Here is a 26,816-nt window from a genome sequence, read left to right on the forward strand (position 1 = left end):
AGAGTTTTTGTGGGTTTTTTTAAGAGAACTCTTTTTGTGAATTTAAAAAAAAGCTACTAGAGCTTATTTATTTCTTGCTATTTAAGTCGTGCTGACAGATTTCTTTCATGTACTACAGCAGAATTTCTTGATGAAGAAGGAAAACTGAAACATACTGTTGAAATTACACTATTTTTGTTATATAAATCTTAGGCGTTACGTGTATAATTAAACTTCTTCAAAGTGGGCTTACTTTGACATTCTGCTTTTGAGGGATTCCTCTTAGAAATCTCAATTCAGAAGTCTTTGTGTGTCAAGTTTCTCTGCTACATTTTTGATCAGGCAGATTTTTCAACGCTCCTCAAACGCCATCAAGACGCGTCGCAGGACCCAGTGAAACTCACATGTACGCCCCCAGTGTGCGTGCCTGAGGTTAAATGGTCTTTTAGTGTGTAGTTTATAAAGTTTTGAGTACATAAACCGTACAGTTTGTCCGCAATGAGCTCCCAGATTACTTGTATCGGGTGGGTAAAACGAGGCGTTGCCAAGGAAACCCCGGATAAAGTAAGTAACATTAGCATGTTAGCCGACCGGCGGCTAATCTGTCAACATGGCAGTGCCCAAACTTTTACACGTATTTAACCTCGAGCAAATGGCATATATATTTTAAAATAATAAAGACACTTTTAAAATTTAACTCTAGGTTGAGTTGAGCCAGGAGGAGCTCCAGCGAATCATCACTGAAGCGAAAGAAGAATTGGGGTATGTTAAAGGCTCACTGCTCCCGTGTATCCCACCACACTGTGCCTGCTGTCATGTACTTTTTGTTTACTTCTTTGAATGCCCCCAGGGAACTGGCAGCTGAGGACGAAGAAGAAGATGCTGAGGGTGTACCTGTTGAAGAGAGTGATACTGCTGAAGTGCCACAGGATGAGAGTGAAGAAGGAAAGGAGGAGGAGGATGAGCTAGCAGAGTATGGCCTGGATAAATATGATGAAGAGGACGCAGGTGAGGAAGGGGCAAGGTGCTCTTTGGTTATTTGAGTAGATTTGCCGCTTCATCCCATATCTTCTGGTGTTCTGCCTCTGTTTTAGTGACCGCTAATCTTGGTGACAGCCTGGCTGGACTCACAGTGTTCAGCTCTAATGAGGAGGATCCTTACATCACCATCAAAGACACAGTGAGTGGCCTCCAAAAATAAGTGCATGCATTCTGTGTTGTGCCTGAGGAGCTGCTATAAACTTTAAAACCCTTCATTTGTTTTCCAGTGCAAGAAATTTGTGTTAATTATTTTGGATAACTTCCTTCCTAGGACCAGTATGAGCGTGAGGACTTTCAAATCAAACCCACTGACAACCTGATCCTGGCAGGCAAAGCAGAGAAGGATTGCTGCAATTTGGAAATCTTTGGTAAATGCCTTCATTTACTGACCCAATGGACAGATAACAGAGGATTTTCTTCAGCAAATAGAAGGAAATTTTGTTCATTGGATACTGCTGCTGTGGCTTAAAATAAGCTAAATGTGTTACTTTGCAGTTTACAACTCAGAGGAGGACTCCCTTTATGTTCATCACAATATTCTGCTGCCAGCCTATCCACTGTGTGTGGAGTGGCTAAATTTTGACCCAAATCCTGCAGAAGGAACACGTAAGAAAACATCAATGATAAATGCAATATAGATAAAGTCTCTTGTTTCGTTGTATAGGACCTTTTAGCAAACACTGTCTCCTGTTTGTGTGTGTGTTACCCTGCAGCTAACTATGCAGCTGTGGGCAACATGACCCCTCAGATAGACGTGTGGGATCTGGATGTGGTGGACTGTTTAGAGCCGGCCTTCTCTCTGGGGAGCAAAAAAGCCTCCAAGAAGAAAAAGAAGAGCAAAAAGGTAAAAACCTAATTAGTGGTTTTATTCTCAGCAAGAAATTGAACCCTCAGATGCCCATCAGAGTGAGAGTGTGTGAATTTCTATCGCTTTCATTAAATCCTGAATTGATTTTTAAATATAAATGTATTTTACCAGAAATATCAGAATCTCAGGTTAAAACTCACAAAATTATTTCAACAACTGCCAAACAACTAAATAAGGAAATGAGAGCAGGTAAAAAGATGTAAACACAGAGTGGGGATCCCCCCCCTGTTCACCGGACAGCACGTACATAGACACGCCATCAGGTGAAAGCTGACGTCTTACAGATTCGAAAGCTGCAGGTTTCGTCACTCTCTGACCAAAATTTACTGAACCAGCAGCAAAAGAAGATCAAAACTACGCTTCACGTTTGAAAAACATTGTCATGAATTCCCTCTTACTTTCACTGTTTTGCTTCCACCTAGATAAAAATCACACTTCCTGCACAGCCCTCTCTCTCAGTGTACTCAGAGACCAGTTTACCATCAAAAGTCTCCATTTTCTGCGTTATTCATTTGCTCATTACGCACCAGTCTACCGTTGTGTACAGTGCTGTCGGCCGTTGTAACCTTGCTCTGCTTCACTTTAGCAGTATCAGATAATATTCATATGTTGATTTGTGGTTTTCTTCAGTTTTTGATCTACTGCAGAATATTTTTAAGGCGGTTATCTGCTATAAAAAGTCAGGCCAGGAAAATCTCCTTCATGTTTTTCTGTGTTTTATCCTCAGTTACTTTGACACAAAGGCATCTGCTGTGATGCTGGCACCTCTAATGAAGTCTCACAAGCAACAGCTTTGTTTTTGTACATATAAAAATATGAATATGCACTGATAAATGATCATAATTATAATATGTCTGACTGTTTGAGTCGAAATTGAATTGAATCGATTCAGTTATAGAAATCAAATAGATACCCAGCTCTAGTAGAAAGCACTATATTAGTACCAGTCCATTTAGTAAACTCTGATGGGTTTAATATAGGCTGAGACTGAGTTAGTAATTAACGGTTTCTGTCTGTTCTTTTAAAAATAACAGGGGGCAGCAGCAGAACCTGTTGAGGGGCACACAGATGCAGTGCTGGATTTATCCTGGAACCAGCTGGCCAGGTCAGTATCAGATTGCATTAATATGCATTCATCCATTTTCTACCACCTATTCTCATGTGGGTTGTGGTGCCAGGAGTCTAAACAGAGATGAACAGGCCTCCGTTTACTCTCGGAAAATTGACCCATCTCTAATGGAGAGCCCAGATTTCCTGTAAATGAAGCTCATTTCCTCAGCTTGTATCTGAGCTTTTATTATTTCAGTCTCTACCCCCTGCTTCTTATCATAGGTGAAGGTAGGAAAGCAAGTCAACCAGTAAGCTGACAGCTTTGCCTTCCCAGTTTGGTCTCTCTTCACCACAACAGACTTGAACATGCTGCATCAGTTCATCTTTCAATCACACGATCCACTCTTCCTTCCACTTGTAAACAAGTCCCAGAGATACTTGAATTCCTTTACTTGAGGCAAGTTTAGGCAAGGCAAGTTTATTTGTATAGCACAATTCAACAACAAGGTGATTCAAAGTGCTTTACAGAGACATTAGAAACAAAAACAAATAAAAAGCATGATTTAAAATTGATTAAAACAAGCAAACAAACTAACTAATTAACAAACAAACAAACAAAACAGTATATAAAATCAAAACAGATAAAATCAGAACAGTAGATAAAATCAGTAGTTAAATGTAAGTTTTGAAATTTAAGCTTAAAAGTGTGGATTTGGTGCTTTATTCAAATGCAGCTGAGAATAGGTGAGTCTTCAACCTGGATTTAAATAAACTGAGTGTTTCAGCTGACCTGAGGCTTTCTGGGAGTTTGTTCCAGATATAAGGAGCATAAAAGCTGAATGCAGCTTCTCGGTGTCTGGTTCTGACTCTGGGAACTGATAAAAGACCGGATCCAGATGACCTGAGGGATCTGGAAGGTTCATACTGGGTCAGGCTGAGAGATGTGCATATACTTTGTTTATATTAGATGCATGTGGTATAACTGTACGTATCTGTACATCAGTGGGTCTTTCCTGAAACACAGTCCCCTCTTTCTTAGGAACGTGTTGGCTAGCGGTTCTGCAGATGAAACTGTTATCTTGTGGGATATGTCTCAAGGCAAGCCAGCCACAACCCTGCGCAGACACACTGATAAGGTATTCAGTGAGAAATAAAAATACAATTCACAGTTTATATTGAGTGTTGCATTCCCAGAAATTACAGCCTTGAGCTGCTGGGTAACAAACATTTTTGTCTTTCAGGTCCAGACGTTAACATTCCACCCGTTTGAAGCCCAGACTTTGCTATCGGGATCTTACGACAAGTTCGTGTCATTTGTTCTCCTCACCACCAGATTTTATAGGAAAATTTTAGATTGACAAAAGTTTGGAGGCTTAACATGTTCTCTTTACAGGACAGCTGTACTTTATGATTGTCGTAGTCCAGACAGCAGCTATCGGACGTGGAGGTTCAGTGGCCAAGTGGAACGTTTGGTCTGGAACCACTTTTCACCCTGCAATTTCCTGGTGAGTCCTTAAAACATCCTCCAGAATTTTTTAGTAGACAAGCTGTGCAGAACACAGTAAAATGCATTTCAATTTACAGAGCATCCCAAGTTTTCTAAGAAACAAGTGCTATTCTCAGCTCCCATAAAAGTGCCAGTGCTCATATTAAATGTCATTTTTTTAATTTTGGGGGGCATGTTTGAATATGCAAAGTGTCATCGCCACTGTTTGTAAGACAGTTTATTTAAATTTTCTTTACATACAAATTGTTTTTAACTGTAACAATGACTCTCACATCAAAGGTGAAGCTTTTGCCTGGGCCTGAAAAGGTGCTGACTTGGAGTAATGCTATGCTATGCTATGCTATGACATAACATAACATAACATAACATAACATAACATAACATAACATAACAGTAGAGAGATAAATTTGGCATTTTCCCTATTAAGAAGTGTGTCACTCCCTTGGAATTTTTCAGGGAAATGTAAGGTGGTCAGGCTTGGGAAGCATTTGTTCAGCTGACACAGAATGACCCATCTGTTACGCCTTCTCCCAGCACTGGTGCTTCACATTGATGTTTTTGGCTGACGTCCAGGTCATTTTCAGAGCTCGACCAGCATAATCACATGTGGAGATGTGGTTTATGCTAGTGAAACCACTTTTGTTTCAGTCGCATTGTTTTCACCAGACAATAAATTACAGATTTTTTTTTCTGCTCAGTTTTTGGATTTTTCATCAGAGGATGAAAAAAAAAATCATACAAAAGCATCAAAGCTTAACCGCATTAAATCACATTCCTTTTAAAACCCGGCTGAGCAGCTGTGACTCCAGCTGGTGTGTGGTCATTGTGCAAATGACTTTGCGTATCTCATTCTGTTGATTTTGTCAGTTCTTCATAAGCTTTGTGCTTTACGTGTGGGGTTTTTTTCTTATTTTTCAGGCGAGTACAGAGGATGGTTTTGTCTACTGCCTCGATGCACGCTCAGATAAACCGGTGTTCACACTGAGGGCACACGATGAAGAAGTGTCAGGTGTGTGTGTGTTCAGTCCCTTTTTTTCAGTTTAAACTCTAGATAAGCTTTTCTTTTGAAGAAGAAGTGGCTTTTTTTTTTCTTGGAAATGAGTCATTTGGGAACATATGAAAGCATTCTTTGACATTATTCATACATACCAGAGAAATGTGGGAAAACTCGTGGTTGGCTTTTTTCCATCATCATCTCAAAACCACTTCCTTTCTGGAGGAAATCATGAAGACAGTTGGGTAACACTGAGGCTCTTTGATTTAGCCCAACCAAGTGGAGCCTTCCTTTCCTTGTGTTCTTGAAAAGATACAATAATGACTGTGCTATAGAAACCACGCCTAACCCCCTTTGAATTCCTGCAGGGTTGGCCCTCAGCAGCCAGATTAAAGGATGCATGGTCACCTCTTCAGCTGACAAACATGTTAAGATTTGGGACATTTTAGGCAACAAACCCAACCTGGTGCACTCGCGGGATATGAAAATGGTAAGTTTGTGGTGTGTTGTGGATTATTTTTCCATGTGTATAAAAAGTGGTTGTTAAAAGATGTTTAACCTGACTTTGTAACCTGTGATCAGGGTGTGCTGTTTTGCGGGTCATGTTGCCCCGACCTGCCCTTCATCTATGCCTTTGGGGGACAGAAGGAAGGTCTGCGAGTTTGGGATATAAGTGATGTTGCAGCAGGTAAAGTTAAATCATGTGAAGTTAGTTCCAAAAGCAACTGCACGACTTGTTCTGTGGTTATCTAAAGTGGCAAACATTTATTTTTGATGCTGTTTCAGTTAATGATGCTATAATGTTGTTGTGACTGCTTTTAGTGGCCGAGGTCTTTGGCAGTCGAGAACGCTTGGTGGCAAGTACGGGATCACAGGCATCCAGCGCTGCAGCCACATCTGACATGGAGGTCTCCTAGTGACAGTCTGGTTAAAATGGATAAACTGAGCTAATGTGGAAACACATCAAGCTGCCATGCTTGAGGTTTCTTTGTGGAAGCTCCACTGAGAGGCTGGCCAGCCTTTGAAAACCAGGCCCAAAGGAATCAAAGAGCTCAGTTCAGCTTCTCTCTTTCCACATATGAGGCCGCTGACAAGAACATTTAAAGACTTGTTCAGGAAAGTCGAGGAACAGTTGCTCTTATATTAATATAAGTGGACTTCTTTGGATTTTTGAATGACTGGGTGAAATTTAAAATCAAGGCAGTTTTTTTTATGTACATTACCAATGTAATATGCTGCTTAGGTTACTTTCTCAAGAAAGCCATGCACACTGATCTGAACAGTGGTTTTATACCCTTTTCTGCTAATAGATAAAAATTTTGGGGGGGAAAGTCTGTACAGTTATTTGATTTGGCTCAAGTGTAAAAATAAATAATTAATGGACTCATCCAACTGTCATATATTCAAGAAATAAACACAGTTCATTAGATTTGTGTTGATTTTGTTCTTTGGTTTTCAAACCACTTATGAACCACTAGATGGATGTATTAAGGATGTGTATGGATGTGCGGTGTTTAAATATTTATGTCGTTGTACTGTACATTATTAGCCTATAATCTTTAAAAAAAAGTAAAAGACTTTCTTTTGGGTTTTGTGCTAAAATGTAGTGCATTTAAAAACTGGATCAAGTACTAAGAATATATGGAAAAATAACCACCTATAATGTAAAGTATGAAACGTACGAATTCATAAATGTTTCAGTTTACTGTTAGTCACCAGCAGGGCTGAGTAGTAACAGACTATGAGCAATCAATGTTTTTAAATCATATTAAAGAAAAACATAGAAAATAAAGATATCACAAGTACTACATGATGCATGTGCGCACTGGGAATTTGAACTGTGAGTATTTGTGGGGATCCCAGGGTTCAATTGTATTTTAAACAAAACATTTCTAAGATTATATGTAACAGCATGAAGTTCAGTTCATTTTGGAGATTTTGAAATAATCCGAACATGTTAGATGTCAAAGAAATTTGAAGTGAAATGCAGGAGCTACAAATAAAGCCAGAGTAGAAATATTGAAGGAGATGGGTGTAGCAGCGGAACTGTTGAAGCCGAGTCAGAAAGCAGAGACGGAAATATTACAGTGTTGCACATACAAAATAATTAAGCATGGCGTCGGGTCGCTTGTGCAGACTAAACAGTCTCCTAACGCGACTCTCCGGTCGCACTCGGTTATCGTGTGTACAAAGTAAGTTTTATGCTTTATTTGTCATTTTTGGCGGTCATGTGAGTGTACGCGAGTTTACAGATTTATTGGTTAACAGCGATGGCAGCGGTGAAAGCTAACGGGCTAACCTTGACAGTTTAGGTGGCGAGTCTGACTTCACTGTCCAAAGCACAGTGTGTCTGTACAAACAAACAAACAAAAAAAAAAAAAAACTCGCTACGAATAATTTAATATATTAAAAGTTTATACGTTTCCTAGTGACTGTAAACGTGACACATGTTGGGCACAGTAGCAGCATCATATGTCTAGTATCTGTGTTTAGTAGTTCCTGCTGCTGCCTCCATCCTTGTGTTATGGTCTCTAAGCTTTCAGAGTTTCATTTATAGCTAAGAAGTTGAACCGTGTCCATTTGTGTCATTAGTTGTCTGGACTTGTGTTACATCTGTGTTGGTTGTGTTTGTTTTCCTGCTGCAGCTTGTTTGGTCCCAGCTCGCCAGAAGTCCAGTGTTGGTACTACTTCTCTTGATGGACCTGAATGGTTTGTATTTGTCAAATTAAGATGAGATGAACAAATACGAAAGTAGTTAGCTTACCTTGTGGATTAGAATTAGCACTGCGTGTTGTATTGTCCAAAAGTCGTGAACAAAAATTTATTTCATTACTTTAAATTTTGACTCCAAGCAGCCAGACTTTGTTGTAATTTTTAAAGAGGCCTCAATTGGTAGTTCTCCTTCTTTCTGAAGGACTTTGAAAGTTTTTCTTTGGTCATTGGTGCCTTTTTCACAGTAAATTCACTCCCTTTCTTGTGCTTGACATAAGGAAACATAAATTCCTTATAAAGACAACCAACTCAAGGGATGAAGTGTATCCTTAAAAGATCGACGGAAACTGAACAAGTGGAGAAAAAATCCAGCAAAGACTTGACACAGCATGCCTCGGTCGATCCATCTACTGTTCACCAGTGCCTCATCAGAAATGGTTTCAGTGGAAGTTTAGTTCATTCTTAAGGAAGAGAAAAGGCTGAGGTATGCCAAATTACAAAAAAACTGGACTGAAGATTTGTGGCATCAGGTTTTATGGAATGATGAATTCAAATTTTAAATCTTTGGTTCAAATCATCATCAATATGTGCAGAGGAGGTCAGAAGAGAAGTACAACAGCCACTGTGGAGGGTCTGTCGTTGTTTAGGGGTGTTGGGGATCTTCTCAAAATAGAACAAACAAACTCAGAAAAGCATCATAATGTTTTGGCCTACCACATAATACCATCAGGAAGGAGTCTGATAGACAACGGCTTGACTTTTCAGCATGACAATTAGGGCTGCACGATTTTGCATAAAATGAGAATCACGATTTTTTTGGCTTAGAATTGAGATCACGATTCTCTCACGATTTTCTTTTCCAATATAAATATTTATTGCACTTATTAACTGCACATCAACTTCGTAACAGTTGAAACTGAACATAAAAAGAATAAATAAACATAAAAACAAATGTCTCACGTTTTGTGGTTGCCGCAAAATGTACTGCTTGAAATTCCGTCTCCACCGTTGCGTGTATAGAGCAGGTAGTGCAACAATAGAAAAATAGTTGCGGGACGGCACTGTGTAGCGTTTGTCTAGGGTGTTGATCATTTTCCTAAATCCCTCGTTTTGCACAGTGTTGATGGGAGCCATATCTTTGGTCAGGTGATAAGTAATAGCCTCCGTAATTTCTTTGTGCCTGCGGGAGTTCGACGGGTATAGGGAAGCGCTGTATAAGGTTCCCGTTATTGATGTTTGGGTGGTTGACCGGGACGGATTTTCTCCTGTCACTTTCTCGTCATCCCTGACGTGTTCTCCGTTGTTTTTCCCTGCTAATTTTAGCATCACACGGCACAGCTTCTGTATCACGTGGTATAAGGCTACGCCCTTGTCATTTGTTGAGCAGGAAGAGTGAGCGCTTGTTTTCATGCAGATTACGTCCCGGATCAAAATGCGGTACAATCGTCGTCGTCTTTTTTTTTTTTTTTTTTTTATTATTATTATTTTTTTAATCGTTGTCATTTGGAAATGAGATCGCACATAAGTATGAATCGAGATCGCGATTTTCTAATGATTAATCGTGCAGCCCTAATGACAATGATCCCAAACACACTGCCAATGCAGAAAAAGTATGGCAAAACACACAATGGAACACCATCAGTCATGGATTGGCCTCCCCAGAGCCCAGACATCAACATTATTGAAGCAGTGTGGGATCATTTTAACAGCTAGTGAAAGAAATGCAGCCAATATCCAAAGAAGAGCTTTGAATTTCCTTCAAGAAGCCTGGAGAACTATTCCTGAAGAATATTTAAAGAAATTGCAAGAAAGCTGCCTAAGTGAGTTCAGGCTGTGTTGAAGAATAAAGGTGTTCATACAAAATAATGACTTTCAAGCTCATTAGAATTATACAAACCTAAAACTGGTGTACATATTTCCCATTTAACTAGCAAAATATAAAGAATTTGTTACTTCAAGACTTTTGCAAAGCACTGTAGCTGCAGAAATATTTAACATTTTTGTAGTTGTGTTGTTGGAATAATTAATGAAGTTTAAAAAAAATGTGAGAACTACTTAAGTGCTTAAGTTTGACATAGATACTAATCTTTCAATTTTTTGGCTTTAGTAATGTGGAAATTGGTGTGACCTCAGATGGAAAAACCATAGTGTGCTACCATCCCACTGTGGACATTCCCTATGAGCTTACCCAGGTAAGGCACTACTGTGTAGGTTTTTTCAAAAGTATTCTGGATATAGTTTTAGACCTGTTATTATTTTATAACAAATAAACTTGAAGTATCAGACTTACAGCCATTAGAAAAGATGTAACTGTTCTGTGCACAACAAGTGAAAAAGCTTCAGGATTGCAATAAAACACTGTGTATTTACAAAACGGGAAATTAATCTTTGCAGCCTATAGAAAGACCAGACCCAATGGCCAACCAGGTCGAGACGCACGACCAGGTTTTAAAGGCCCACCTCAGCAAGGAGGTGCTGAAGGACAATGGCCCCACAATAGAAGAGCTGAGCAAGATGTTCTTCACTACAAAACACCGCTTTTATCCAATTGGACAGTAAGTACACAAGTAACACACACATAGGCAAAGGTCTGTGATGAAAAGGTTGGTGGGAGATTTGCCCAGATGTTCTTCATCTGGTCTCCCTTTAGTAATTTATTGTTGATTTATTCCTCCAAAGTTTACATTTGGATCAACAAGATGAATTATGTATAGAAAATTGTTTATCTGGCTATATCTATGTTACAGGTATTATTGGTATTGCACAGTCCCGATCAAAGCTTAAGACCACTTGAAAAATGTTTGACGTGATCAGCAATAACGGTGGAGCTACTTATTACTGAGTTTGGGTTTTCTGTTTTGGGGTGGTTACAGGTCTTTTGTTTTTTTTTGCATGCTCAAAAAAGGTTTTGTCTCACTGTCATTTCTTCTTGTTGCATGTGGAAGCTCTACCTGGAACCTTGTTAAGATCCAACCATGTTTGTTTGTAATTTTTCAAGTGGTCTTAAGCTTTTCATCACCATATTTACTGGCAAGCTGGAGGTCAGAAATAACATATTGAAGAAATTTCCCTTGAAAGTGGGTTACTCAACCTTGTTTCGTCTGGTTTGCTGATTTAACAGTGTTAGCACAGCAGATTTAGATGAGTTGCCAACTTTGATGAGGAGACTCTGTCGCTCCTTCTGTTGTTTTTATTCATTGGATGATTGTGAAACTGTGTAAAAGAGCTGAAAGAAAATGTGCTCTCTCTTTAAAAATGCGTCTGTACTTGTTGTTCTGTATTGATCGTCCTCTGTTTTGTTGTTCACAGGTATCGAAGGCGACGCATAAATAAGGACCCACCGAAGGACAGATAGCTACCAAACAGCAAATGATATCCTTCTGTTGTCACTATAATGTTAAATAAACTGTTAAATAATAAGTTAGTAGTTACTATTTTTTTTTATGCAGCCACTACACTGGACTTCAGTTGCAGTAGAATTTTCTTTAGACTGATGATATAAAGCAGGGGTTCTCAAGTAGCCTGGCAAGTCACACACGTGTGTCTTCAGAGTTTCCAGGTGTGCAGGTGTACAGATCCATATCAGATATTGTGATGTCATTATGTTGGCTAGCAGCCACCTACCAACCTCCTTTATGCACATGTAAACACCTTTTATAAAGGTGTCGTATCATTTTCATTTCATGATGGTAGCATCTAGTTCATATCCCTGAAACTTTAATTATGAATAACGATTTATGATGTCAACATGTTGCCTAGCAACCAAACAGTATTGTAGCAACGTAAACATAATGAATGAAAATTAAATGTACTATATTTGTGCTCAGCAGACATTTAGCTCTCATTAAAGAGGTACGCTGAACAGCTATGCTGAAAAATATAGGAACCCGTTAAAGAGACACTACTTCTGCTACCTAACGGTTAGCATAAAAGACAACGTGTGTGGGGAAAGTGAATCACTTTCAAATCACAACTACCTGTACAACACAGAAGCAGAAGAAGAGGGGAAAAGGTCATTCTCTTTTGGATGTATTTTGTGGGTGAACTGTGGCCTGAATGTCACCCGCTTGAAGCGGGTTGTGGCAAGTGATGAGTGTGTCAGTTTTAACGCAAATGTCATAATGCACCTCACATCTGATCCACATTTGGTAGATCTGTGGCTATGATGTGTCACTTGGATAAAAAACGTTCTTCAGTCTGTTGGGCAACAGGTCAAACAGATAGTGTCCAGGGTGAAAAATGTCTCTATTGATTTTAAGGCTTTTTAACAACATCTTGGTTTTGCAATCTTGTTGAGTGTAACATAGAAGAAGCCCACTCCACAGAGCTGAATTCTCCACCTGACAGTGCCCAAAGAATCCATCAGCACAAGGCTGGACAGGCTGATGGTTTTGATGTGTCGGCTGCTTTTGTATACTAGTGTGAAACACGGGTGGAAATTGTAGTGCAGAGCTTAGCAGAAGCATGCAGCTGAGAGGTGGTAGTTCTAGTTTTCTATGCAAATGAGTTTCTATTTGTGTGTTTGTTTATTACGCATTACATATAGCGTTGTGAGGAAGATGGAGAGAAACATTAAAACAAACACTCATCCATTTAAGGGCAGTTTTAAAATTTTAATATTAATTCATGATTTTGGGCCACTCTGCAATTTATTTTTTCCAATATTCTCTTTTAGTTGATAATTTTCTGTTATGTATTTAAGAAAAAAAAATCAAAAAATGGTATACATCCATCTCAAGTAACATAACCTTTTTACAAATGCTCAGGAACATAAAAAAAAAAACAGATTTAAATATATATTGTTTAATAAGTTATTTTTATATCACACATAGTCACTCTCATACTGAACACGCATTCAATTTCAGGTAAGACTATTCATTTGTTACCAATTTGTTTTCAGATACATATATTGATACAAGCTGAGGATTTTTTTTAGCCTGCTGTCCACACACTTAGATTCCAAAAGATGCATCAAGGCAACTCAGGATTTAGTGCCTAAAATTCTTTGACACGCAGACTAGAGGAGCTGAGAATCAAACCATCTATCTTCCAGTTGGTAGATGAACTCTATGGCAGTTTGCGTGGAAACAAGTATAAGTAACAAGGTTGCAAATCTGTGCTAGCATTAATGTTTTCTCATAAAAAGATGTAAGCTGTGGAGTGAAATGGACTGTGAAAGTCAAAGATGAATGTCGTTATACAAATAAAGGAAGAAATCTTTGAAATTCATTTAGCTTCCTTTGGTAATATGGCAATAGGGTTGCATTAGTTAAGGTAATACACGCAATCCAGTCAGAAAAGATAATAAATAATGCTACAACCAGTTTGGCTGTTAAGACGTTGGGACAAATTGGGATTTGGGGAATTCTCCAAGGCTGTTATGTATTTTAAACTATATGTGTGAACCACTTATTTAACAAGAGCAGCTGTGATTTACACAACAAATTAAAGTTTTAGTATTTTGTATTTTGTGTATTTTCCTGCAATTGTAGAATGGCCCTTTTGTTTTCTTAAAATAATAATAGCAGCATTAAAAAGATATATATATTCAGAACCCTTTGAAAACATTTAACTAAAATTTCAGATTCATAATATGTTTTATGTGTTCATTTATTTAGTATTGCAGCATTTATATTTTTACATGGAAGTCTTTAGACATCAGCATACTTGTCTACGTCATCTGAAGCCACCGGAAGCGTGAGTTATCTGTCCCCGCCCCAGCAGCTCAGTCAATCCAACCTGAAGAGAAGGCGAGTCAACGGCTAAAAATATAATAGCTAACACAAGATGGCCGGTCTGCCTCGTAGGATTGTAAAGGTACTCCTGTCATCGGACAATATGTATATATCATAATGAGCCGTTGAATGTATTTTATAGCGGTTATTCAGTACCAATATGGACATAGACGTGCAGTCATCTCGCGTGTAGCCTGGCGTTAGCAAGGCTAGCACATTTAGCTCCTGTCGAGCTAGCTCGCTTGTCTGTGTTTTGTTTGCCACTTCCGTTTAGTGAATTCTGCTGTGACGGTGGTTGAATTTTTTATACGTGAGGAATTCTTAACTCGCTTAATTTGCAATGTTAAAGTTATTGCTTTCTTACATTTTCAGTATGAATCGACTGATTGTAGAAATTTGTCCCAGTCGCCCTATGAATGGATTTGCTAAGTGAGCTAGGCTAGCAGTTTTAGCGTTGCCGATTCGTACACATGTCTGATGCTGATGTGAAGCGCTGCCCTTGTGCTCACGAAGCATATGTACAGCTCAACTACGCGAGCATGTCAACATGTCATCGTTTGTTTAGTTTTTGTATTAAAATATATGGAACTAAAACAGAAATGCAAGGCCTTAAGGGCTGCGGTCTCCTCCCTTAGCTTCACCGCAGCTTCGCTGGGCCAGGCCCGGCAGTGGGCGCGATCAGCTTTTTCCGCTACGTCTAGCAGCTCTTTCTCAGGTTTAACAGGTTTTCACAACCAGTAACACGACCGTAGGCAAAGTGGGAAAACCGGAATCAGCTTCTGTTTATAAACCTATGGCATTTTTCTTTACATTCACAACAAAGAAACGTTTTTGTTTTTTCTAATTCTAAGAGTGAATCAGTTTCCTTCCTGTTTATTGCAGATGTTTTGGTGCACCTGCTCAAGCGAATGCAGAAATCTTAAATAGATTGTCTACTTCCTCCTTGTTCATTTTCGCACAGTGTTCATTGCGGTAAAACTCTAGCAGATACACTGTTAATACACCCAGTAAAGTGGAACAATCCTTGCACTGAAACAGTTTCTAAAAGTAATCTGGACAAATTTGTTCAGACTGACAGGCAAAAAAAATCTGCAGTCAATCTGATAACTGGTTGCTTCTTTAAACAGCGATTATTTATTGGCTAATTTGTTTGTTTGTTAATGTCTCAGAGTTTGGGCAAGAAAAGCTATTTGAAGAGCTCCCTTTAAGCTAATGTGATTCTGATTGGCTGCCCCTCGTAAATGGAAGGTTTGAACTGCAGTTTTGTTTAGAGCAGTCTGAAACCACAGTTTTTGGCTCACATACTCTTTATTGCAACTGTGTTTTTTGCTTAAAAAAATGTTTGTACTCGGCCACAAAAATATTTCCATATTAAAGATAAGAACCACTTCTCTAAAGCACGAACAGAAGTACAATGTGAGGAAGGAAAAAAGACTACAAGAAATTAAGGAGGCAATGGAGAGAGAAGGCTTGTTTTAGGTATTGTGAAATGATTGGTTCAATTTCGAATATTTTTTTTAGATTAAAATAAAGTGGAGCCACTGAATTATTTGTCAGTGCGAGGCACTGCACGAACACTTGACTGTCTTTAGTTTCCATTTTAAAAAACTTGTGGAAATGTTTTCTTGTCTATATATAGGGTAAAGTGGAAAGTATTTGTGTGACTAAGCGGGGTGAAATTGTGTATTATGAACCATTATGCACTTAAGTCTGTTGTTGACACCCTCCTACAGTTCTTCATGCAACACTTTTTCTTCCTTTTTAAATTCAAAATGTCAACAACTGTGTTTCTCACTATGACCTTGCTCAGGAAACGCAGCGGTTGATGGCAGAGCCTGTTCCAGGGATCACTGCTACGCCTGATGAAGGGAATGCACGCTACTTCCATGTGTTCATTGCAGGGCCTCAAGATTCTCCCTTTGAAGGAGGCACATTTAAACTTGAACTATTTCTTCCAGAAGAGTATCCCATGGCAGCTCCCAAAGTGCGATTCATGACCAAAATCTATCACCCCAATGTTGACAAACTGGGAAGAATATGTTTAGACATTTTGAAAGGTAAGAAAACCGTGAGATAAAAATAATCTACATGATTGTTTTTTTTAAAATATTTGCATCCTGTTTTCTTTTTCTGGTTGATGTTGGTGGGAAACAACACTGACAGCATTCTGCAGGACTTGATTGCAGCTTTTTTCTTATTGCTTTGTAAAAGTGAGGAGCATCAAACAGTTAAAGCTTATGGCTTTTATGCCTTTATAGCAGTCACAGGTTCATTTACTTGCAATTCCAAGTACAAATGTGTGGTACCTGTGTGGAAACCCACTGAATAAGAGAGATAATAATAATGCTTTAGGAAACACTTGTTTGCATTGGCATTGTTCTGTTTTTGCAATGAGCAGGCAGTGAACGTCCGACATGTTAAAGCCTGTTGTAGAGAAAAGTATGCCTTCAGTTTTATATAAAGAACTCACCGTCTGAAAGAAGAATGAAGTTAGGTGATTACTTTCAGTAGGGCGTGGAAATAATACGAACCACTTTCATGTTATACTGAACTGATTTATTGTTAACGTCAAAATATGAGTTTTTAAATTGTATTTGTAAGAAAAAGGAAGATTAATTCATGACATGTGTTCTAGATCACGATTTGGGGGATGGGATAGATAACATTAGATTGGAGCACTGTACAGTCATATTTTATGTGATGATTTCATTATGATTAAACTATTTTATTTAAGTGAAATTGTTGCAAAGACAATATATCAGATTTTTTTAAGGCTCATTTTAAGTTTTATATCTGCAACACATTTTAAATAATTGGAGACAAAGCCTTTGTTTTGCATCAGCTTTTCCGATGACAAGCGAGGTGTTTCCTCTTTAGAGGTGTATTTGATTAAAAAAATGAAATAAAATTTCACAATTCAGGTCCACAGGAAGAAAGCTGCCATTCGACAGCTTGCTTCTAAATTCTTTTTCTTTAAGCAGCTGAGTTTTCTCTTTATTTTATGAGTGTAGAGACAAAATTTGTTCAGTGGTTGTTCCTGAGCCCGTGCACTGATTTCTGCTGCAGAATCGAGTCTGTTTCAGTTCTCTCATGCCTTGTGTTCACTGATTTCTTTAGATTATTTTAACAATCATATGCAGCGTAGGTGATGACAATCCCAAAGTCTCTGCATTTTCTGTTGAGCAAACAAATGTATTTAGAATTTATTTGAGCACATAAGCATTATTATACAATGATAGAATCATGGATTTAATTTTTATTATCTTGATATTATGTGGTAATGGAAAGCAAATTGGTATATAAAATGTATCAGGAAAGCATGCAGCTGTGTTTGCATATATGTTTAGAAGGGAATGTGGAAAATAGAAGAGATTGTTTAGCAAACTGATCAGCACTAAAGGACTGCTACTCCCTCATGTTTTTTTTCTTTACCTTGCCTTTCTGATCAGCTGAGCCCTGATATTGACTGCTTTCCTTTTCTGCCACTAGCAAGTTGTTAACACTAGGTTTGCCATCAGATTTGTTTCTTTTCCCTTTAAACCCACCAACCTGTTCCTCTTTTTCCTGATCTTCCCACAGACAAGTGGTCTCCAGCCCTGCAGATCCGTACAGTGTTGCTATCTATCCAGGCATTATTAAGTGCTCCCAATCCAGATGATCCACTGGCAAATGATGTTGCAGAGCAGTGGAAGAAAAATGAAAGCCAAGCCATTGAGACAGGTGAGGAGAAGATTTATTTTTTTCTATTAGATCACTCGGGATGGGCCTTGTTAAACTGTATTTCTGCTGCCACAGGTGGTCACAGGTTTCAGTGTGAGAAGTGCTGTGACAGATGGTAACAAACAACAGCTTAGGTCTTGACCTTAACTGTCAGCCACTTTACAAATAGCTGCAAATTAGCCAAAGCTGAGATGATGGTTTTCTTTATGGTTCATTTCCTGGGAGGAGAAGAATAGCAACCAGAAAACAAAACAACAAACCTGTTGGTGACTTTGTGGGAGGGGTCAGCTCGCTGACCTACTGTAAATAAAGCCAGGTGATAGTAACAGTTCTCAAGTTTGCTTGGCAGATGATGCACTTGAGAGCTGCATATATTTGTTATTCTCCAAACATTTTGTGGTGCATATATTTTATCAGCTTAAGAAAATAAGTTGATGCTTATGGAGGTCTGCACCTAATGATCTTGTTGGAGAGTCTAGTAAAAGAAGTTGATTGGTTTGTCTCGGCTGATATGCCACTTCTGAGTGTACAATGACAATGAAATTCCTCGGTCGTGTCTAACTTGATGGTATCAGTTGAAACCCGCTAAATAAGAGAGATAATAAAATGCATGCGTGTATGCGCAGCAGTCAATCATGAAACAAATTCTTACGTGTTGTTAAAGGCAGTCTGAGATGGGCTGTAAAAACAGGGTTTCTCTGCCAGTTTCCATGGAAATCTTTGTGACTAACCAAACCAATACATCATTTAAATATTCTGCTTGTGGTTTGACTGTAAAAGCAGAAACACATAATGAGATCAGAAGCCTTTTTTGGTTTTGTTTTAGGATATCAATAGTTATTTGTGTGAAATCAGCTTCGCGTGGCTCAACATGATGTTCTTGTTTTCCTCTATCTACAATCCAAACTCTAAACATAATAAAGTGTAAAGTATGTAAAGCATCAAAAACAAGCAACACAGAAATGAAAAGCCTAAATATTAAAATTTTGTATTTGGAAGTCCTGTGACCTCTCAGGTGCTTTTGCTGCCTGTTCTGGGACCTTGCAGCACTTTACTTATTTACTGTTATTTACTCAGCTGATGGCCCTCATACCAAACAAAACCCTCTTGTTTTGTTTCCTCCCCAGCCCGAACATGGACCAGGCTCTACGCAGGCAACAGTGAAGTATAGAAGAAGAGAATCGAGGCGTCTGAATGTGATCCACAAAATATACTCCTATTCTGTCATTTGAATTTAACGGACACAAAAAAAGAGAAAAAAAATATTATAAGTCCAAATCTATCTGAAAGAAATGACATGAGCAGCAGACCTCTGGGTGACATATGTTAAGACGCGTTAAATGTGTGTTAGCCTTTTTTTTCTTTTTTCTTTTCTTTCTTTTTTTTTGTTTGATTGTTTGTTTTCTTTCCCCTGTGTTGCTATTTAAATGCATGGACAGAGAATGAGACCCTCCCCATTACAGTCTTAAAACTCACAATACAATGTGTTGTCTTTAACCAGGCACATACTGGTACGTTTGCAAAGTGTACATGCATTAAAGCTGTCGTTCTTTTAACACATGCATTATTTGTCAACACATCTGTATGTCTTTATGTGTTAATTCAGCACTGCACCGGTAGAAATAGTAAATGACACATAAACTATTAATAATGTAGGTTCCCAAAACTTTGATTTTTGGGGGGGGGACCCAAAAGAATTGGAAGGGGGGGAAAGCAAAAACAGCAGTTTAAATGCACAGCAGGGGTGAATCTGAAGGATTTCACACAGGAAATGCTTCCTCAAACTTTTATACAAGCTGCCCCTAATGTAAGTGCCGGGTTTGCTAATGGGGAATACATATTCCTTCACAGCCACAGCTCATGTTTTAAAGAATTTAGTCAGTGCCTAGTATCCTGCAGGTTTTGTGTATTCATTCACACCTTACCATTGGAGTCAGATGTGTAGAAAAGATGATATAAATGTTCTGATTAGAATCCACTGAATGGGGATTCCTGCAGTAATCCAAGTGCTGCTGATTGGTTGTAAGCCTGTTGTCCGAAAGCTTCAACAAGTCTCAGAAACTTGATTCAATCTTTCTTTTATTCATTTTTTTCCCTTCTCAGTTTTCAGAACCTGTTTAGTTTGGGGAGGGTGGGCGGAGTACTTCCACAGCCTTAAAAAGTCATTCCCAACACATTAAGGGAGGCAGATGATGGTCAGTGTTGAAAGAAACTGTAAATATCATAGCAGAGTAGCGTGTGTTGAAAATGACGTCAGCTTTTTAAGAGTGTAGGAAGTTAACTTGTTGGTTTTATGTTCATTTTTAACTATCTGTCCATGCTGTATCTGTTGCCTGTTTTCGATTTTATTTTCAGTGTTACTTCATGTATCATAACCAAGCTGATAACAGGACGGTTCAAACTAGACGCCAGAGGTGAAGGGGGGTGTTTTCTTTAAGGGGGAAGTTGCAGTTCTTGCCATTGATTACAGGGTTGTTTTCAGAGTTTTCTGCTTTTACATTTAATCAGTTCCCGTGGGTAAATTTGGTCACTGTGGAAGCAGGAAGAGCGGTGTTACAAATAAAACGTGTTCAACTTCAAAAGGATTTTTGATTGGCTAAAGAGAATGGATGTCACGCACACTGTACGATAATCCCACAGGGTGTGATTCAATTTGATGAACACTTCAGAAAATATAGAAACTTTCCTTTTAAAAGGGATCAAATAACGTTAAAGGCTCACTGCTACATTGCCTGTACCCTTCATGTTGCTTCCTTGTGGCTCATCTGAGAGAGGACTGACCGAAACCTGTTTGTAGCTTTTCATTTTATTTTTTTTTCTTGGATTATCACAGGCTTTGCTTAGATTTGATGGTGTCCAGAAATATTAACTCTAACTGCTATATTTGCTGAAGCCTGGAAGATGGAGCACGGCTTAAAACCTGGTTAATTTATTGTTTCCCTGAGGGACTTGATGGTAATCTAAAGGAAAAAAAAACAGTCACTGGATTTTTGAAATATATTGATCAACATACTGAGCTCAAACTGAATAATCAACTCCCCATGTGATGAATAAAAAAAAAAAAAAGTTCTGTCAGTAATTTCAGTGCATTTGCATACATGGCTCTTCAAACACTCTGGTAATAAACTGAGTTGAGTAAGTAAGAGGAGTCTTTGTTTAATGTGTGGATGGATGGATGTTTCCAGGGCCCTGTTTCAGAAAGCGGGTTTAGTGCAAACTCTGAGTAAGTATACCCTGAGTTAACGAAAACTCTGGGTTTTCGGTTTCACAAAGCGAGTTTAGATTAATTCTGAGTGAGTTACTATGACAACACACTCCGTGAAGCTAACCTGTCCCCTAGCAGGTTTACTTCAACTTACCCTGACTTTCTCCGCCTCTGTCGGAAACCTGACTGTAGGAAGTGTCAGACATGGCGTGCCCCTTCCTTGAAGAGCCAGTAGATGTTGAAGCCCAAATTCTCCGCAGAGCTCTCCGCCGGGAGAGAGTGATTAGAGCGCGTTTGGACATTTTATCATTTCCTGATGATTTTCTGTGTGAACGTTACCGTTTTTCAGCACAATCTATAATTCATTTGAATAACATCCTCAGGCCTAATATTGCTCATGTGACACATCGCGGACATTCTCTCAGTTCTGTACATATTATTTGTATTGCACTTCGTTTTTTTGCAAACGGGAGCTTTCTGTATAATATTGGTGACGCTGAGCACGTTTCCAAGGCTACCGTCTGTCGGGCAGTCAGGAATGTTACAGTTGCACTGAAACGTCTCCTGTACTCGTTTGTGGTGTTCCCCGGTCATAGACCCACAAGATTTATCAAAGAGGGATTCCACAAAATTGCAGGTATCAGGATGAACAAAACTTAATTCATGATGTGGTGATACTTGAACTACTACTTAAATTTGACATTTATTTTCAGGGTTCCCAGGCATGATTGGCTGTATAGATGGCACTCACATTCCAATCATTGCTCCTTCAGTAAATGAAGGAGACTATGTGAACAGGAAGTCTTTCCACAGCATTAATGTACAGGGACATAGTTCCCTGTAGCATTTCAAACTAACAAATTATTTCATTATAGTAATGGATGCTAATTTGTGTTCTCTGCACTGTGAAGATCATATGTGATGCTGCCAACATTATCACAAATGTGGAAGCCAAGTGGCCAGGCTCTGGTCATGACTCACGAATTTTTCGTGAATGTACACTGAGCACAAAATTTGGACATGGTGAGTTGAAAATACTTTAAAATATATAAAGACCAATTGCTACAGGGACATTTGAACTGAAGTGTATCCTTCTGTCTGAGGAGAGTTCACTGGCTACTTGCTTGGTGATAGGGGGTATCCATGTTTACCCTATTTGCTTACCCCTTACCCTGACCCTGAACCGGCCCACAGCAGCGATATAATCTGGCTCATTGCAGGACAAGAGCCAGAGTTGAAATGACTATCGGAATGCTTAAGGCCCGGTTCCAGTGCCTTCAAAGACTCAGGGTCACCCCAGAAAGGGCATGTGACATTATTGTGGCATGTGTGATTCTTCACAACATTGCCACAATTAGAGGAGAACACTGTCCTTCTGAACCAAACATCAGCAGTGATCCAAACCATGAACATCCTGACCCTCCCACGGACATACAAGATGGAAGAGCAGTCAGAGACACCATATGTCACAATCATTTCCTTTGACCCATCACCTCAACATGTTGAAAGAAGAATAAACAGATTTTTTGTTCAACTGGCTTTATTGGTCGCCTGTATTTCCTGTACACAAAGTATTAATAAGTATATTATTATGTTGTTCAAACACTGAAATAATTCGTCCATCTCTGACCACTTCACCCACCCTTAACTGATGTTCCAGCAGTAAAATCTCAATCTTGGTCTTTTGGATGTGCTGCTTGAAGTGTTCCATTTCCAAGTCGCATTTTTTTATTTTCTTGATCAAATAGGTCTTGTACAGCTGCTTTACAGGGAGCTATTGAAACACAGAAAATAGCATTGACATTCATAGTACATGCCTACTTAGGTTGGTTGTAAATCAGTGCTGAACATCTTACTGAGGAAAGGTTTGTTGGAGAAGTGGCTGGACCCTCTTCCTCTTCATTTCCATCATCACTCTGTTAGAGACATAGAAAGTCCATGGTTTTATTATAGTACCACATTTTATTCAATTGTTATATTTTCCATTGTAAGATGTAAACCTCATAAAGTGTCTCTGTTGCTTCCTCCTCTGTAACAGCTGTCAATGTTTCTTCATTATTTTCCTGTAGTAAAGAAATTAACAACATTGCTGTTCTACTGTAAACTCATATAATCTGTGGAGTATTAAGAGTACTCACAACTGCATGTTGGTCTGGCTCAACAGGAGGCTGCACCAGATGCAGTACACCATCACCATCAACTGATAGAATACGAGGTTTATACAGGTCACTTATAACTTACAAGGGACCAGATGGCAATTAACAAACATATACCAATCACCTTACACTTCATTGTCATTATGCTCTCAAAGACAACCAAGACTGAGGGAAGGCAAAATTAGTAGGAAAATAACTTCACTACAAAATAATTCATTATGGTAAAGAGTTTATCAAATGAATGAGTAGCACTGCAAAGGTGACTGTGAAGAAAGGATGTATGCACATCATGTATTATTTTGAATTTACCTCTTATGTAGGCACTTGTGTCTTGCGGGGTTATTGACTCAGAGGATGTCCCCGCAGAGATGCCTTCAGCCACTGGGCGCCCACTGTTTTGGCTGAGGGCCAACTGCTCAGCCTCTGTGAGTGGTGGTGGTGGAGGACCCCCACCTGTTTTTCGGGCCTCCGCTTTTTTTCTGTTGGCTATAACAGGTCACATTTGAGCATACAGAGTAAGCAAATATGTACTTGTAATGTGCTCAGATAATTTCAATAAGTGCTTACAGAAAGAAAATTAATGTAGCCTCTAAACTGCAATTGATTTACATAGGACAAACAGACCAAGCACTATGGCTCATAATACAATTACACCTTACCTGTTTGGACTATATTTTTATATTTCATTTTTAGTTGTTGCCAGGAACGTTTGGGGCCTGTTGGGTTGCACCTGCGCTCACATCACGTCACAAAATAAAATGTATAAAATACAAAATAAAATAAAATATAATAAAATAACGTGTTAAATGGGTGGAAATCCCTAGATCAATGTTTAAATTAACACTCACGCATTGACTCTGTCGGCTATGTTTTGCCATGCATGCTCCCTTTCTTTTGCAGCTGAGGCTGTGTTACTTTTTTTCCGCAAAATTTGCATGTTATCGGCATATGCTGCCATCAGAATTTCGGCCTCAAGCGCTGTAAAATACATTGACCGCGCCTTCTTTCCCTCCGTCTCCATGGTGACTCGCTTAATCTGTGCTCCACTAATCAGGGCTTTATGTATCCTCGTGCGCGCGCTTAATTTGGGGTTAAAGCAACTCCGCGTTGATTGAACTAATTGTTATCAGCCTTTCTGAAACCGAATATTCCGAGTTGGACAGTTCGGGGTTACTCAACCCTGAGTATCATTTTTAACTCTGAGTTTTCTAAACCCGCTTTCTGAAACAGACCCCAGAGCTGAAAGCTTACAGCTAAGATTTATTCTACACTCTAAAAAACACAAAACGAGCTCAAGGCTTATGAGTTTCTTTCATGTTAAGATAAGATAACCTTTATTAGTCCCACGTGTGGGAACTTTGTTACCAGCCCTGCTGCCGGGAGACACAGCAAACCTTGTGACAACACACATGGATAGCATCTGACGGATGATCTGATATCCTCGTGTCGGTGTTGTTCCCACATCATCATAATAAATGTTGTTCCAGGTTCAACATTGCAAGTGACCAATCACATTGCTGTGACGTCCCCCTTTTGTGCCTTTGAAAAATACCAACTTAAAAAAAATCAACTTCACTTGCGAGAAGAGAAACCGCTTCTGTCCGCCGATCCAGGAACTTGAATTCTTTGCATTTCAGGATACTTTCCTTTCATAAACGGTAAGCATTATACATATTGTCCCTACAGAGGCGGTTTCTCTTCTCGCAAGTGAAGTAGATTTTTTAAAGGTATTTATTCAGCAGAAGGTGATTGGTCACTTGCAATGTTGAACCTGGAACAACATTCTTTATGATGACGAGGGAACAACACCAACACGAGGATATCAGATCGTCCGGCATGTGACAAGCACACCGAGAAAAAACAAAACTAGAGAAAAATTCATTAGGATAAAGGGAAAGCAATGATCTGTGGCCAACACCTGTAAAACAATCCCCTTTCCCTTAGCTGGCTTTTCTTGTCTCTCCACTGCACATGTTGTCACTTTCCTTTGGTCCACAGTAGGTGAAACTGATTCACACTGGTTTTTGCTTCATAACTGGACGCCCTTTAAGTTTGAGGTATACTCTGATGACCGAGTGCTAATTTTTGAACAGCGTATTAAATACTCCATCCTTAAGACATTTCGTATTTTTTGCAAGCAGTAGGACCATTCATGTCCAGCGGAGGGAGACAACCACAGATTTAACCATGCTGAGTTACACAAAGTGAACTCTTTACTCTTACTCATAACTCGGGGTGGGGGAGCATGCACATCCACAAAACCTTTTCGCTGTGGGCACACACAGAAATACTGAGTCAGAAACCCTGTGAGCAACGTCCAAGTTTAAGACAAATGGTTTCTGAAATTCTCACATCAGGACACTTGACCTTTCTTCCTCATTCTGATGTGCATTTTTAGCAGTTATGTCATGTCTAAATTAACTGAATTACTGCCATGTGATTGGTTGATTTGTGATAAATAGGTGGGCATAGAGTTTGTATACATAATCCAAAGGTTACTGCATCTTATAAAGCCTAGAAAATCTTTTAAATTTATTATTATCATTTATTGTGTGTGTATTAGCCAGCCATTTATTATCACCATTGTCACCAGATGGCGCTACAAGCAAAGGTACCTGGAGCCTGAGACTTCTTCCTCAAGATTTGTGTTCTTTTCAGTTTGGTCACATCTTAACAGGTATTTTAAACATCTGAATACCTGATGGAATGCATTCAGTAGTTTTTCTTAACTACCTGCAGGAGTCACCTGTCTTGAAGGCCTCATGTTTCATCACCTGTGAAAAATGTTTCACAATGTTTCATGACTCCATGGCTTAGTTTATATGACAACTGTGAGTCATTCAGGCGGGTATGTAGCCATTCTCTGAATGAATGTGCAGTAAACGATCCCCTCTTGCTATCTGTAGCTTCTGCAAAACATTAACCAGTTACAGAGGCATTTGTCTCTGGAAAGGGAAGGGTTTGTTGTTGCAGCGGTCATCCTCAGAAAATCTCTGCTCGGAGTCAGATTTCAAAGTCTTAATCATTATAACTTGTCACATGCCTCACATTTACATATGAGTTCAAACATGCCGGCATCAAAAGCATTACATGTTCTTATAAATATATATATAATTTTGGTTGATTATGATTTTAAGATTCTGGTTCCTTCTCCGGTTTACTGCTCTGAGACATGGTTAATCATCACCTCACATATGACCTTGTATTACTTGAACCACATTTTATGGTTTGTTGTAGCTAGCTTTATAGGACATATTGAAAGACTTTACTACTTATGAGATTTTTAAATATATTGGTGTGATTTGTAGTGATTATTTGACTCACGGATCCTTTCTCTTTTTAAATCATTTTCTGTAAACCAGAGAGATGATCTTGTGGATAAAACTCGAGAAGATTTTCAGTAAAATATGAAATTCATTCAAGCCAGTCTGGCAGCGGCAGCCTTACTGCATTCAAAGTCACTTTTTCCACATTCTAGTCCTTAGTTTGATCTTCAGCAGGCTGTCTTGACCATGTCTACGTGCCATGGAGTTTCTACCATGTGACTGGCTCATTAAATATTTGAGTTAATGAACAGGTAAATGTGTGTACCTAATGAAGTGGCTGGTGAGTTTATTAAAGACGAACATAGCCATTTTGGGGCTGTCAATGGAAAGCTATGTTAGCTGCCAATGCTAGCATGTCTGCTTAGCAAGATGCATCTGTAAATTCTGGAGGTGCATCACACAGATACCTCATAATTAGTAGTGAGTACAATGTATGGATAAAATATTTGAAAAATCAGTGCAGCATAAACTTCAGCGGGCTCTTGGCTTTAGATAATGGTGTTCATTTTTAGTCCAAGACCAA

The 26,816-nt window shown here is 39.0% G+C and overlaps 4 protein-coding genes across 4 annotated transcripts; 3 read left to right on the top strand and 1 right to left on the bottom strand.

Annotated features, from left to right (window-relative positions):
- The first annotated feature begins 340 nt into the window (after positions 1–340).
- On the top strand, positions 341–6,868 carry pwp1 (PWP1 homolog, endonuclein). The gene is made up of 15 exons (XM_084910301.1): positions 341–543; positions 683–741; positions 830–987; positions 1,074–1,159; positions 1,292–1,388; positions 1,516–1,626; positions 1,734–1,864; positions 2,923–2,993; positions 3,978–4,074; positions 4,180–4,241; positions 4,332–4,443; positions 5,364–5,454; positions 5,808–5,929; positions 6,022–6,127; positions 6,262–6,868. The coding sequence occupies exons 1-15, from the start codon at positions 478–480 to the stop codon at positions 6,354–6,356; spliced, it is 1,464 nt and encodes a 487-aa protein (XP_084766427.1). The 5' UTR covers positions 341–477; the 3' UTR covers positions 6,357–6,868.
- A 629-nt stretch (positions 6,869–7,497) lies between these two features.
- mrpl42 (mitochondrial ribosomal protein L42) lies at positions 7,498–11,571 on the top strand. Its single transcript, XM_084910305.1, has 5 exons — positions 7,498–7,631; positions 8,085–8,148; positions 10,259–10,343; positions 10,546–10,706; positions 11,461–11,571. The coding sequence occupies exons 1-5, from the start codon at positions 7,553–7,555 to the stop codon at positions 11,504–11,506; spliced, it is 435 nt and encodes a 144-aa protein (XP_084766431.1). The 5' UTR covers positions 7,498–7,552; the 3' UTR covers positions 11,507–11,571.
- Positions 11,572–13,835: 2,264 nt separating this feature from the next.
- ube2nb (ubiquitin-conjugating enzyme E2Nb) lies at positions 13,836–20,749 on the top strand. Its single transcript, XM_084910304.1, has 4 exons — positions 13,836–13,968; positions 15,697–15,943; positions 17,466–17,606; positions 18,734–20,749. The coding sequence occupies exons 1-4, from the start codon at positions 13,939–13,941 to the stop codon at positions 18,775–18,777; spliced, it is 462 nt and encodes a 153-aa protein (XP_084766430.1). The 5' UTR covers positions 13,836–13,938; the 3' UTR covers positions 18,778–20,749.
- Positions 20,750–22,010: 1,261 nt separating this feature from the next.
- On the bottom strand, positions 22,011–23,457 carry LOC146369202 (uncharacterized; the record flags this gene model as incomplete). The annotated part of the gene is made up of 5 exons (XM_084910646.1): positions 22,011–22,585; positions 22,668–22,727; positions 22,812–22,874; positions 22,950–23,011; positions 23,277–23,457. Coding segments are annotated over 5 exons (600 nt in total), but the record flags the coding sequence as incomplete, so codon positions are not given.
- Positions 23,458–26,816: the final 3,359 nt, after the last annotated feature.

The sequence above is a fragment of the Perissodus microlepis genome, chromosome 17 (assembly GCF_051167445.1).
Source record: "Perissodus microlepis isolate ML-2025 ecotype Zambia chromosome 17, ASM5116744v1, whole genome shotgun sequence".
In the NCBI taxonomy this organism is placed as follows: domain Eukaryota; kingdom Metazoa; phylum Chordata; class Actinopteri; order Cichliformes; family Cichlidae; genus Perissodus; species Perissodus microlepis.